The sequence below is a fragment of the Petaurus breviceps genome, unplaced genomic scaffold (assembly GCF_028583685.1).
Source record: "Petaurus breviceps papuanus isolate PSGF00001 unplaced genomic scaffold, PetGlider_PUasm1.0 76, whole genome shotgun sequence".
Classification (NCBI taxonomy): Eukaryota; Metazoa; Chordata; class Mammalia; order Diprotodontia; family Petauridae; genus Petaurus; species Petaurus breviceps.
Window position 1 is genome coordinate 41908533 of NW_027186473.1, and position 12629 is coordinate 41921161.

The window sequence follows — 12629 nt, forward strand, 5'->3', positions numbered from 1 at the left end:
TGTCCATGTCCTTCTGTAAGTTCATCACAGGAGGTGAAAGTATTCCTAGCTTTCTTCAGACATCAAGGTACCAGTGGGTCACTCTGGATATCCTCTTTTCATTGCTTGCCCTTGATAGCCTGTCTTCTCTTCCTATTGTAGATTTCCTTGATGGTATATTTTAGTCCTATTCTTATTTTAAGTTCTTTGTTGATTATATGTTGCTGCCTGCTCAAACCCATCATACACATCTGCCATTGAGTTCTGTATAGCATTGATTTCTAATTCTTTGGAGAATGTTGTATTGCATGTCTGGATGCCATATAGCAGCAGTATTATACTATCAATATTTTTTAAATGGGCATTTGTTTCCATGGGAAAGTTGAATCATTGAGGGAACTTTGTAATTTTCCTATGTTAAGTCATTTCATTCTTCTCCTGTCCAGTTCCAGGCCCAACTCAACCCATCAATATTGTCTGTCTCATACATATTGATGGACAAACTCTATAGATTTCAGTCTAAATTATGTCATAATCTGGGCAATAGATATTCTTTATCCACTTAATCTTATGTGTGTGGATAGTCAGACAAAACTCTTTTTAGTGGTTTTAGATTTCTTTTCCAGGATGCTCAGAAGGGTTTGTTTCAAGGTTTTCATGCAACGAACACATTGTCATCTATGAACAGTGGCATCTGGAGGATCTCACCATCCACACAAAAAATCTCTTCAGCTTGAACTCTGCAATAGATTGATACCTTCTCACCCATGGTGGCAATCACACAACCTTTCATTGCTAAATTTTCTCACTCTCCTGCTGTTTATGTTCAGGAGATTTTTGATCAGTTATTAATGTCATGTATTTCAAAGAAGCTTCAATGATTTGGGTGAGAGTTTTAAAGTCAGTCTTTTCCTCTACTAAATCAAAATTTTTTTTCATCATCAGCAAATAGTAAGCCCAGTGGGATCCTATATTATTCTCATTTTTCAACCAGTTGTGAAATGGTAATGATATGGTTATTGCTCTATTTTTGAATATCACTTGTATAAAAGCCTGCTTGTTCCCTACTAATAGCTTCATTAAGGGAACCCTTGATTTATGTATAGCTCACTCAATAAAGAGTTTCTGTAGATAGGAATGTAGATATGTGATTTGGTAATTGTTAATATTTTCTTGGTCACCTTTTTTGTAGTAGTAACATGGTTTGAGTCCTGTTCCTTTCCCCTGCAACTTTAGTATCTTCCCCTCCTTTTGATTCATTGCACATCAATCCCTGAGTGCTCTCACAGTTGACTTTGGCTGTGTTGGCTTAAATTTTTTTTTCATCCTCATTTGGTCTTCTTTCTTTAGAAACTCTGGCCATGAAGGGACTAACCTTGAACTGCTTGGGAAAGAAAGAAGAGGCATATGAGCTGGTTCGTAGAGGCTTAAGAAACGATTTGAAAAGCCATGTGTGTATCCTTTATGATATGGGCTTTAATGAGGAAATCTCACGTCTTCAGTCATGTAGTAGTATTAGCTCCTCCATTTGTCTCCATTTCTGCTCTATAAAAGTAAAAAAAAATTATAGGTGTATACATTTTTGCCATTCTTTATAGTAGATTTGAAAATTCTCCACACTGAATCAAAGATGTCATTATGTTGATCATTATGCTTATTTGTGATCAGTAGATAGAATTTTTATATTTGTTCATATTATATTTATTATATATAGGTACTAGATAAAAGAAAAATACTGAATTTTGTAAAGGAATGAGGAAGGAAGTGAAAATGTCATATTTCTACTAGTCAAACTACCTTTGTGTTTCATATTGTTGGATGCATAAAAGACATAAAACACATTTGTTTTATAATAAGTGTTAAGTAGATTTTACTTTATTATTGACTTAACCTAATTGATTTATCATTGCCACATTAGGGTCATTCTTATCATTGCAAACACAGCTATTTGACTAATGGATTTATACAGCATAATGTAATGGAAAGAGCACTGGGCTTAAAGTAAGATAATACCTGGATTTGAATCCTTCCTCAGACACTTATTGTGTGATCACAAGAAAGGCATTTAAAACTTTACTTAGCCTCCGTTTCTTCAATCTGTAAAATAGGAAAAATACAAAGTACAGTTTTTGAATGTCCTCTTTTCACTTTTAAGTTCTGTAGTGGCCTTAACTAATTCCTTTAGGTTGGCACGTTTATGGTCTTCTGCAAAGGTCAGACAAGAAGTATGATGAAGCTATCAAGTGTTATAGAAATGCACTAAAGTGGGATAAAGACAATCTTCAGATCTTAAGGGACCTCTCTTTATTACAGATTCAGATGAGGGACCTTGAGGGTTATAGGGTAAGTATACAGAAAAGTAAGTGTAGAGTGTTTATTTTTAAGGGCAAATAATACTACTCTTATTGTAATTAATTGTTAGTTATTTTCTGTGGAAGAGAATTTGAATTCTTTTTTATTTTGCTCTCCTTGCTTTATCAGCTGGGTTTATCCAACCATAGTAAATATTTTGATGTTAAATGCTAATTTGTATTACTTCAAAAGGCTGCACCTGATCAGTTACATGAAAATTGATTGTATATATGGTCTCAAAAGTACCAAATTGACAGTACTGTCATCGATTTGTTGACAGTATATATATATATATATATATATATATATATATATTGCTTTTATTTCCTACACTTTTTGTAATTTTAAAATTCTTTTCATTGGCAAGTTGATCTCAGTGATTCAAGTCTCAAAGCTAAACTTTTCATAATTCTTATGATGAAATTACTATATTCAAATATTTTTGATAGTACATTGAAACCTGTATATTACTCCCTTCTGATTTACCTTAGGTTCATTTCTTCAGTGTTTAAATAAATTATCCATTTGCTATGAACCTCCAGAAGTATTTTTTGGAAACTAGTTTCTTGCATGTATTTCCATTGACATGAACTTTGACCATTTTACCTCTTTATTGAGAAGGGTTGGATATAGGAATCAAGATAAAATATTCTATTTTGTGTGAAACTATTTGTGTATTTTGATTTTTTTTTTAAAATTTTAGTGAGAGTGCATCTTCAAAAAAATTATTAATGTAGTCTGGATATTTTATGTAGTTCTTAAATGTTTCTTTTCCTTTACCTCTTTTACAGCTCCCGAATCATGGTTATTCTCTTATTGGATACTGTTTGACTCCTTGCTGCTTGCCTTTTGTTTTCCCCTTAGTGTATTTGCTGCAAATTTTAACTGAATATAGCATATAGTATAGTACATTTAAGTAATGAGATAACAACAGGAAAAATATTGGTAAAATTGTTTTTCAGGAAACGAGGTATCAATTACTTCAGCTTCGACCTGCACAAAGAGCCTCCTGGATTGGCTATGCTATAGCATACCATTTATTAGAAGACTATGAAATGGCAGCAAAGATTTTAGAAGAGTTTAGGAAAACACAGCAGGTAATAATTGGGGATAAAATTTTATTACCCTGGCATTGAAATTTTGTTTTTGCATCTAGAATTTTATCAACTTCTTAAGTACTGTGTAGATTTAACCACTTTAAGAATTGAATTCTTAAAGTAGTTCTAGATGTCTCATTGTGACATAAAGGTGACCTTCAGCTGTTGACAGTTATGTTAGTAGAATAAAGTCTTATCCTTTTTTCCTACACATTTTTGGATATGGAACTTTCTGATACACAAAATGATAAAATGTTAATATTCGCATTCTGCAGACATCTCCTGATAAAGTGGATTATGAATATAGTGAGCTCCTTTTGTATCAAAATCAAGTCCTGCGAGAAGCAGGACTCTATAGAGAAGCTTTGGAACACCTTGGCACCTATGAAAAACAGATATGTGACAAGCTTGCTGTTGAAGAAACCAAAGGTAATCTCTTCAAAATATCATTTCCTTTAGCATTTAATTGTAGCTAGAAGGGAGCTAAAAGAGGTTAATTTATGGTTGATGACAGTTATATATAATTTATTTAGTTGGTTTTTTAATGATAGGAAAATTAATGTTCTGGATTTTGCAAGTAAGTAGTTTATTAAGTAAAATCACTTAAATTTTTCACCTACTTTTTATATACTGCACTATCAACTGAAAGGTTTGTAAATGACTGTTTAAAACAAATATTATTCTGAGCTTAAACATCAAATAATATGGACATTTCCATATACATATTAAACAGAAAGGATTATATATGAAACTATAAATCTCTCTAATGTACAGTAGTTTTAACACATTCAACTTTTAGTTTTCAAAGCTCTGCTGCTTTCTGGGCTTGCTTCCCTCCTCTTTACTTCTTATTTTAGAAATAATACCTTAATGATACTCTTCTTTAAAAAAATTTTTTTTAAAGTTTTTAATATTCACTTCTATAAGATTTTGAGTTTTGAATTTTCTTCCCCACCCTGCCTTCCCTCCCCTCCAAGACAGCATGCAGTTTGATATATAGGCTCTACTTGTGCATTCGTATTAAACATATTTTCACATTAGTCGTGATGTAACAATGAGTGGAAACACAAGAAAGAAGAAACAAAACAACAAAAGAAAAGGAGAGCACATAGTATGTTTCCATCTGCATTCAGACTCCAAAGTTCTTTCTCTGGGTTGAGAGAGCATTTTTTCATAGTTAGTCTCTTGAAGTTGTCTTAGAACCTTGCATTGCTGAGGAAGGCTAAGGATATCCCCTTAATTTCCCATTCTTTGCCACCACAAAGAGAGCTACTATAAATATTTTTGTACATGTGGGTCCTTTTCCTGTTTTCATGATCTCTTTGGGATGCAGACCTAGAAGTAGTATTGCTGGGTCAAGGAGTATGCACGGTTTTGTAGCCCTTTGGGCATAGTTCCAAATTGCTCTCCAGAATGGTTGGATTAATTCACAACTTCACCAGCAATGCATTATTAGAGTTCCAGTTTTCGCACATCTTCTAGCATTTACCATTTTCCTTTTTTGTCATGTTAGTCAATCTGATAGGTGTGATATGGTATCTCAGGATACTCTTTTCTTTTTCTTTATTTCTTCTTTCTTTTCTCCCTCCCCTCTTTGCCCCCTCCCCTATTGGGGAGAAAAAAAAAGGAAGAAAAAACAAAACCCTTTTAACATATATGTATAGTTAAGAAAAGCAAATTCCTACATTGGCTATATCTGAAACTGTCTTATTCTGCATCTTAAGTCCATCACCTCTCAAGACTAGATAGATTTGTAAGTGAATTCTATCTAACAATAAAGAACAATTATTTCCAATATTATATAAACATTTCACTAAAGTAGGATGCTATCAGATTTTTTCTATGATATAAGCATAGTCTTGATTCCTGAACCAGGGAAAGTCAAACTATTCTTAAAATATATTGATACAAATACTTAAAATAAAGTACTAAATAAAAAAGGCTACAGCAACATATTACAAAGATTACACACTATCACCGGGTTGGATTGTGGGGTTGGTTTAATATTTTAAAAAGCCATAAGCATAATTGACTAAGTCCGTAACAATAAAAAATAAAATAATGGTTATGTCAATAGATGAAAAAAATTTTTGACAAAATATAACACCCATTTCTGTTAAAAATACAACTATTATTTATCAAGTGAGGAATAGAACCTATTTTTTAAAACAAATTTATCATTCTTATAAATTCTAATCAGTTCCTTGCATATCTTAGAAATGAGAACTTTTATCAGAGAAACTTGGTGCCAAAATTTTTATCCCAGTTAACAGTTTCCCTTCTTACTTTATTTGGATTGGATTTGTTCCTACTATTTTTTATGATCAAAATTGTGCATTTTATCTTCAGTAATCTTGTCTCTTGATTGGCCATGAGCTTTTCCCTATCCATAGGTTAGAAAGATAATTTCTTCCGTATTCATCTAATTTGTTCATAATGTGACCTTTTATATCTTGGTCATGTATCTGTCAGGAGCTTCTTTTAATACATGGTGTGAAATATTTGTCTAAACTTAATTTCTGCCAGAATGCTTTCTAATTTTCTCAGCAGTTTTTGTCACATAGTGAAGTTTTTAGGTTTGTTTATTTTTTTTTATTTTTTTTTGCCTTTTGGAGGGCAATTGGGGTTAAGTAACACATAGTGAGTTTTTACCCCAGGAACTAGGAGTCTTTGGGTTTATCAAACTCTAGACCACTAAGTTTGTTTACTTCAGTATGTCCTTGTCTGTTCCACTGATTAAGATAGCTATTTTTAATAAGTAACTAATTGTTTTAATTGCTGCTAATTTTTCTTTATTTTTAGTGGAATCTGGGGAAGAGAGGTAGCAAGGATAAATAATTACTAAATAATTTTAAAAAGGAATTTAATTTTAAAAATACAGAGTTTTAGAAATAATGATTTAAAATTTATTTTTATTCTGCACTTAAATATCAGATTAAACAGGTACTTCCCTACCACAGTAGACAAAGAGATGTGTATATGAAATGCAGATTTATGAACATCTTGCTTTTCTATATATAAAGTCTGTATAATAAATTCAACATATAGCTTTAAAAACTATCATGCTTTGCTGTGTTACTTTCTGGCCTTCCTTCTGATATCTTTTCTGCATTAAAAAAAAAGATGCCTCGATTACTTTTCTTTCCCATCCCCCACTCCCAACTTGAGAAGAAAAGAAAAAGTCCTTGTAACAATGATGCATAGTCAAGCAAAACAAATTCCTGTGTTGACTATATCTAAAATTGGATGTCTTATTCTATATCTTGAATCTGTAACCTGTCTTTCTTAGAACCAGATAGGATAACAACACATTCTATTGAACAGTTAATTCCAGTATCATATAAAAATGGAAATAATCCTCCCCCCTCCCCCAAAAATATGTATTTTTTAAAATGGGTTGATAACTAGACTTTTCTCTCTTTAGTGTTTTTAGAGCTGGTATTGTGGGGGCTTGGTGCTTTTATAGTTGATACTAATGAAATGGGCCTTAAGTAGAGGGTCAAGGCACTCTTCAGGAAGACATGGGGTAGAAAGCACAGTTTCCGGTTCCTCAGTTCAGTGTATCCTATACAGAGATTGGCTGAGGATATCTCAGATTATGGAAAAGAGCACTGGGTGAGAGATAGGACACTTGACTTTAAACCAGTGCATTGTGTAACTTCTTTGAACAGCATTTTGCTAGACCGTAAAATTAAGGTTAATAATACCAGCCCAATCTACTGCACAGAAATGTTAGTGAAGATTAAATGAGGTAATGTTTGTGAAGTAGTTCTTATGTGAAGCAATTATAGAAATAGCTACTCTTATTCACTTATTAAATCCTTGAAATGACCATTATTAATTTATGGTGTTATTATTGCTTAAGGACTTTTAAGTGAAAAGTGTACTTTAAATGTAGAGTTTAATTTTTCATTTTACAAATATTTGATTCTTTACAAGCAACAATGAAGAAAATTATTATTATTATTATTATTTTTTTAAAGCAATTGGGGTTAAGTAACTTGCTCAAGGTTACACGGCCAGTTATTATTTCTGGGTGTGGTGCTGAGTATCTGAGCCCGGATTTGATCCAGGTCATCCCGACACTGGAGCCGATGCTCTTACTCGCTGAGCCACCTGGCTGCCCCTAAGCAATTGGGGTTAAGTAACTTGCTCAAGGTTACACGGCCAGGTGTTTCTGGGTGGGTGCTAAGTGTCTGAGCCCGGGATTCGATCTCCAGGTGTTCTCAACACTGGAGCCGGTGCTCTTACTCGCTGTGCTACCTGGCCGCCCCTCAATGAAGAAAATTATAAGGGATTTTAGTCTCCATTCCTCCTTGCTGTAAATGGGGACTGTTTACTAACTAGAATCAGAAAATCACACCTCAGTGTAAGTGAGAAAGGTAGGGTATTCAGAAAAAAAATGTGCCAGTAGCTTCATTAAAGGGCTAGTGGTTAAAGATGGATGACTTAGTCCTGTAGGCAAGTCATTTTGCTTCTAACCTCAGTTTTTTCCTCTATAAAATTATTGTTGGATTTTATAAACATCGAGATGCTCTCTAGCCCTATACTAGGATCCTATAATCTCACTACTCCCCTAAATACAAGCATGATGAGCTTCCAGAAGATTCTTTCTTGGTTCAAAAATGCCTCCTTTTTACTTTAGACAACTTTGAGCATCAGGAATAATGAGAAATCCTTACTGACCACCCAATCCAGTATTTTTAACTTGTGGGCCAAAGACCCCTGGACCATAGAGTGAGGGATCTGTGAATCCATGTGTACAATTGACATGATCATTTTGATCTTTCCCTCCAACAGAATATGCATAGTGGCTCAACATAAAGTTTCCTGGCTGGGAAATTCTTCAGATGAAAAAAGATCTGGGGGTTTTAGTGGCCTCCAAGCTCAGTATAAGTCAGCAGCATGATGTGGCAGATATAGTGTGACTGATAAATCTAATACAATCTTTGGCTACCTTAAGAGGTCTGATGTTCAGGATTAGGAAGATTAGAGTCACACTGTACTCAAGATTATTATATTCAGCTGTAGCAATCTTTTTTTTTTTTAAGAAACCCTCCTTCCCCCACATAAAATTGTTACTGAATGAGTTCAAAGAAACTACTGCAACAATTAATAATAATTGGCAACTTTGTCAGTGTTAAAGTAGAGGCTTCCAATAACAGTCATTGGATACTTAATCTTTTGTGCCTCCGTAGATGGGCCTTTCAGGATACAGAAGAGACAAATGGATGAAGGGAGGGGTCTGGGGAAGGAAAGAAGAGGAAGAGATAGTTCATTGTCTCTACTCCTTCAGTGGCTATATGGGAAATTTATTAGCTCTGCTAATTTTTTTTCCCCTGCGTTTCTCATTTTTATTTGACAGAAAAAGTCGCTCTTGCTGTACAGATTAAAAAAAAAAACAGCAACAGAATGCCTTTAAGAAACCTGAAGAAAAGTTGGGGAGATGGGGCCCATGACCAATCTGGGTTAACTCTGCTTATTAACCTAGTATTTTTGTAATGATCTGTTTTTGTATTATTATTATTTATTTGTGTGTGTGTGTGTATTTATTTATTTATTGCCTTTTGGAGGGGAGAAGGCAGGGCAGTTAGGGTTAAGTGACTTGCTCAAGGTCACACAGCTAGTAAGTGAGAGTCTGAGGCTGGATTTGAACTCCCATCCTTCTGACTCCAAGGCCGGTGCTCTATTCACTGCACCACCTAGCTGCCCTGTTTGTAAGGATCTTTAAGGAGAAGTTCAACTGAAAGGGAAGCTGATTCTTCATACATTGAGTAATTTTGACTTTCAGGGGAACTTCTGTTACAACTGTGCCGATTGGAAGAAGCTACTGATGTATATAGAGGTTTACAAGAGAGGAATCCTGAAAATTGGGCATACTACAAAGGCTTGGAAAAGTCACTCAAGCCAGGTAAAGTTTTAATACTCTTTACTATTCTCTATGGAGTGAGAGCTGACTTGGCTAAAAATATCTTTTATTAATTACTGAAATGTGCTGTCTAGCATTGCAGAAATTCTTTCGAACTGTCTACAAATTTCTAACAGGGATTGTCATGTAGCCGAGAAATATTGGAAATTATGTTACATTAAGAATCAGTTTAGTTTAATGTTTTGGGAACATGTATTTTTTCACTGGGAATAATATATGAATGTATTGTATAATTTTTATATGCGAAAGTATTTTTTTTTCTATAGTTAATATGTTAGAACGTCTAAAAATTTACGAGGAAGCCTGGACTAAGTATCCTAGGGGATTAGTGCCAAGGAGGCTGCCACTCAACTTTTTGTCTGGTAAGTGATAATTTTTGCAAGGGAATAAAAGATGTTATGGTTTTACATTTATTACTGATTGACTATTTACCTCTTTTTTTAGCCTTGGGAGTATATGAAGCTTACTTTAATGGAGTATAATTTCATTGGTTTGGGTAATTTGTTTACTAATAGAAACTGTAGGCCTCTGGCATATTGAGTAGATTCTCCTCCAGAAAGCACCTACCTAGTGTGCTAGTTCTCTTATTTTCCCTTCTTACATATCCTTGACAGGTACTAGTTTATATGCTGTTGATAGCATTAGGTTGCTACCGTCTTTTTACAGCCACTGTTTTTCATTTCCTTTTAGATTATCTATAATTCTGATTTTTCTAGGATCATGGTAATCTATATTTGCAGCTGTATACCATTGCCAGGAGAAAGTTTGTGTCAAAAGAGATATGCTTTTTTCTACATCAGTGAAGAGTTTTGGATTACTGAAACTACTGCATAAATTTTCATATGTAATCTACATTATCTTTGCATTTTCCCTTGCCTCCTCCAGTTGCATTTGTCCTAGGTGCAAGTGCTTATGCATGCACATACACATTAATTTGATAGGCTGTCTGTCCAGCTGCTTGTTATGATTTGAATATTCGTTTAGTTTTTATAGTTTGGACAGACAAGTCTTTCTCTCAAATTTAATTTTTCTTTTATTATGCACTAAAATTAAACATGAGCATTTCAATATATAAAGAACAGACAGAGGGTTGTATATGAAACTTTTATCTACAGTTTTGGAAAAGTATTAAACATAGCAGTAACAAAGCTTCCTTGCTTGTTTATGGCCCCTTCTCATTCTTCTATCTTTTGTATATTTTTGAATGTTTTATTAAGGCTTCTCCTTTCTTTCTTACTACCATCATTTTTCCCACACCTCACCCACTTTCCTCTCTTGCTTTTTTGTGACTCTCACAGACAAGAGAGAAGGGACTTCAGAAGGAACCTGTACCTTTTCAAGAATCACTTCTGCCCAACAAGTGATAATTCAGCCTTTACTTATTTTTTGTATTTGTCATTTTATAGGGTGAAATAACATGCCATTTCAATCATGTGCCTTAATTTCTAATGTTATTATAATGAGATCAGGTAAAGGCTGAGTACGTAGATGTGAAACATCAGTAAGAGATATGATACTAGGATTGGTGAAACCTATTGATTGGGTATGGGGGTTTAAGGACCTGGAAGGGTCAGAGAGAACTCCAAGTTTGAATACCTTGGGTGGGCAGTCATGTTAGCAAAAATAAGGGAGGTTTGGGGATAAAATGTCTTTTGCTTATTCATTGTGCTAGATGTGATTTGTCCATTCTTATGGCTATGTCTCACTGACTGCAGGTCAGGACTGGTTGTTTTGTTTTGGGGGTTTTTTTGTTTGTTTGTTTGTTTGTTTGTTTTTTGAGAGATTAAGGTTATCTGATTTGAGGAATAGTCTGAGATGATCCTTGAAGACAGGAAAACCATTAAGATCAAAGGAAAGATTATAAGAGTATTGAGAATATCATACTTATCCCTTGGGAGCAGAGGCTGAATAGGAAAGATCAAAAAGCTAGGAGTAGAACTAAGAAAACAGTTGTGTTTTTAAAAGCCAAAGGAGGAGAAACTGTCCAAGAAGAGGTTGAAGAGAGTGGTGGAGTTAAAAGCTGGATTATATGACTTCCATAGGAAGTCTTTCAGATTTGCCCAGTTCTTTGGCCTTCAGAGAAAATTACTTTACAGTTAAGTACCAGTGTATGTGTTTTTTATCCCCTTCTTAGACTGTAAGCTTCCCAAGGGCAGGGACTGCTGGCTTTTTATCTTTATATCTCTAATGCCTTACACATAGTGTAAGTGACTTTATAAAAGCGTGTTAAACTTATTGGTATCGATTTGAACATTATCTCCATGTTTAGATGTCATAACTCTTTGTAGAGGATAGCCATCAGAAAGGGAGGCACTTTTGCTCTGCCAAGCAAGCCAGATGCTATTTTAAATATCAATAGAGTACAGTCGTTATATTCATTCACATCTTAGTTGTATGACTGTAAAGGTGTAGTCTATTGATTTTGTAATGTACAGTAAGAATATAAAAAATAATCATATCCTTAGCATATGCTTTAGCATACAAAAGTACACATAAAAGATTTATATGAAGTATTTAAAAGTGAGAATAGTAGAAAAACACTATTTTTAAAATGCTCAAAGCAGAACATTTTTTAATAAGCAGATAAGCTGGAAAATATATTAGGTGTGACCAAAGGAAATAGATTGTCACTTTTTGGTAAAGTTTATAGTATTTTTTTATCTGTTTATTAATAGGTAAAATTGAACAGTTTGGGAGAGATGTTAATTACACATTAGGTTTATATGATCTTGGTTGTCTTTTTTTCCCCCCTAAAATCATCACGTGAGATATTTTTATATTCTTTTGGAATCTTTCCCTCTTCAGGATAGAATGTATACTCCTTGTGGGTAGAAACTATTTTCAGAGTTTTTGTCTTTGGATACGAGAACAGCAAGTAGTGCAGTGCTTGACATGTAAAGAGCACTTAGTAAGTGCTTTGTGAATTTGAGGTACTTTACAAATTAATCATTTTCAGATACACTTGCTTGCTCCATTCCAGAGTATTCTTCCTGACTTGATCATTTTAACTTTGATTTTTATTTTTTTCATGTAGCACTTGTCATATGGAGGTGATAAAGTACAATGAGATTGAGTCTTCTTTTTTCACTAGTGAATGCTGGTTGTTTTTAAAATACCTTCAGTTTTGTTGTATATCCTTTTTTCTTCTTTGAGTTTTGTTTGTGAACTTTCTTAGGATGATGTGCCTTATGTGTATCTTCCATTCAAGTTCTTCTTAGTTTTTCTTTGATCTTAACTGTTTTTTTTTAATCTTTTTTTTTGAGACATTAGTG

General features: G+C 33.9%; 1 protein-coding gene across 3 annotated transcripts in view; it reads left to right on the plus strand.

Annotated features, from left to right (window-relative positions):
• NAA15 (N-alpha-acetyltransferase 15, NatA auxiliary subunit) overlaps positions 1 to 12629 on the plus strand; it is a 101056-nt gene that overhangs the window by 56252 nt on the left and 32175 nt on the right. For all 3 annotated transcript variants that reach the window (XM_069105396.1, XM_069105397.1, XM_069105398.1), the window contains 6 exons: positions 1330 to 1434; positions 2165 to 2322; positions 3294 to 3428; positions 3704 to 3857; positions 9220 to 9339; positions 9624 to 9719. In XM_069105396.1, coding sequence (XP_068961497.1) covers positions 1330 to 1434; positions 2165 to 2322; positions 3294 to 3428; positions 3704 to 3857; positions 9220 to 9339; positions 9624 to 9719 — 768 coding nt within the window. The remainder of the gene's footprint in view (positions 1 to 1329; positions 1435 to 2164; positions 2323 to 3293; positions 3429 to 3703; positions 3858 to 9219; positions 9340 to 9623; positions 9720 to 12629) is intronic.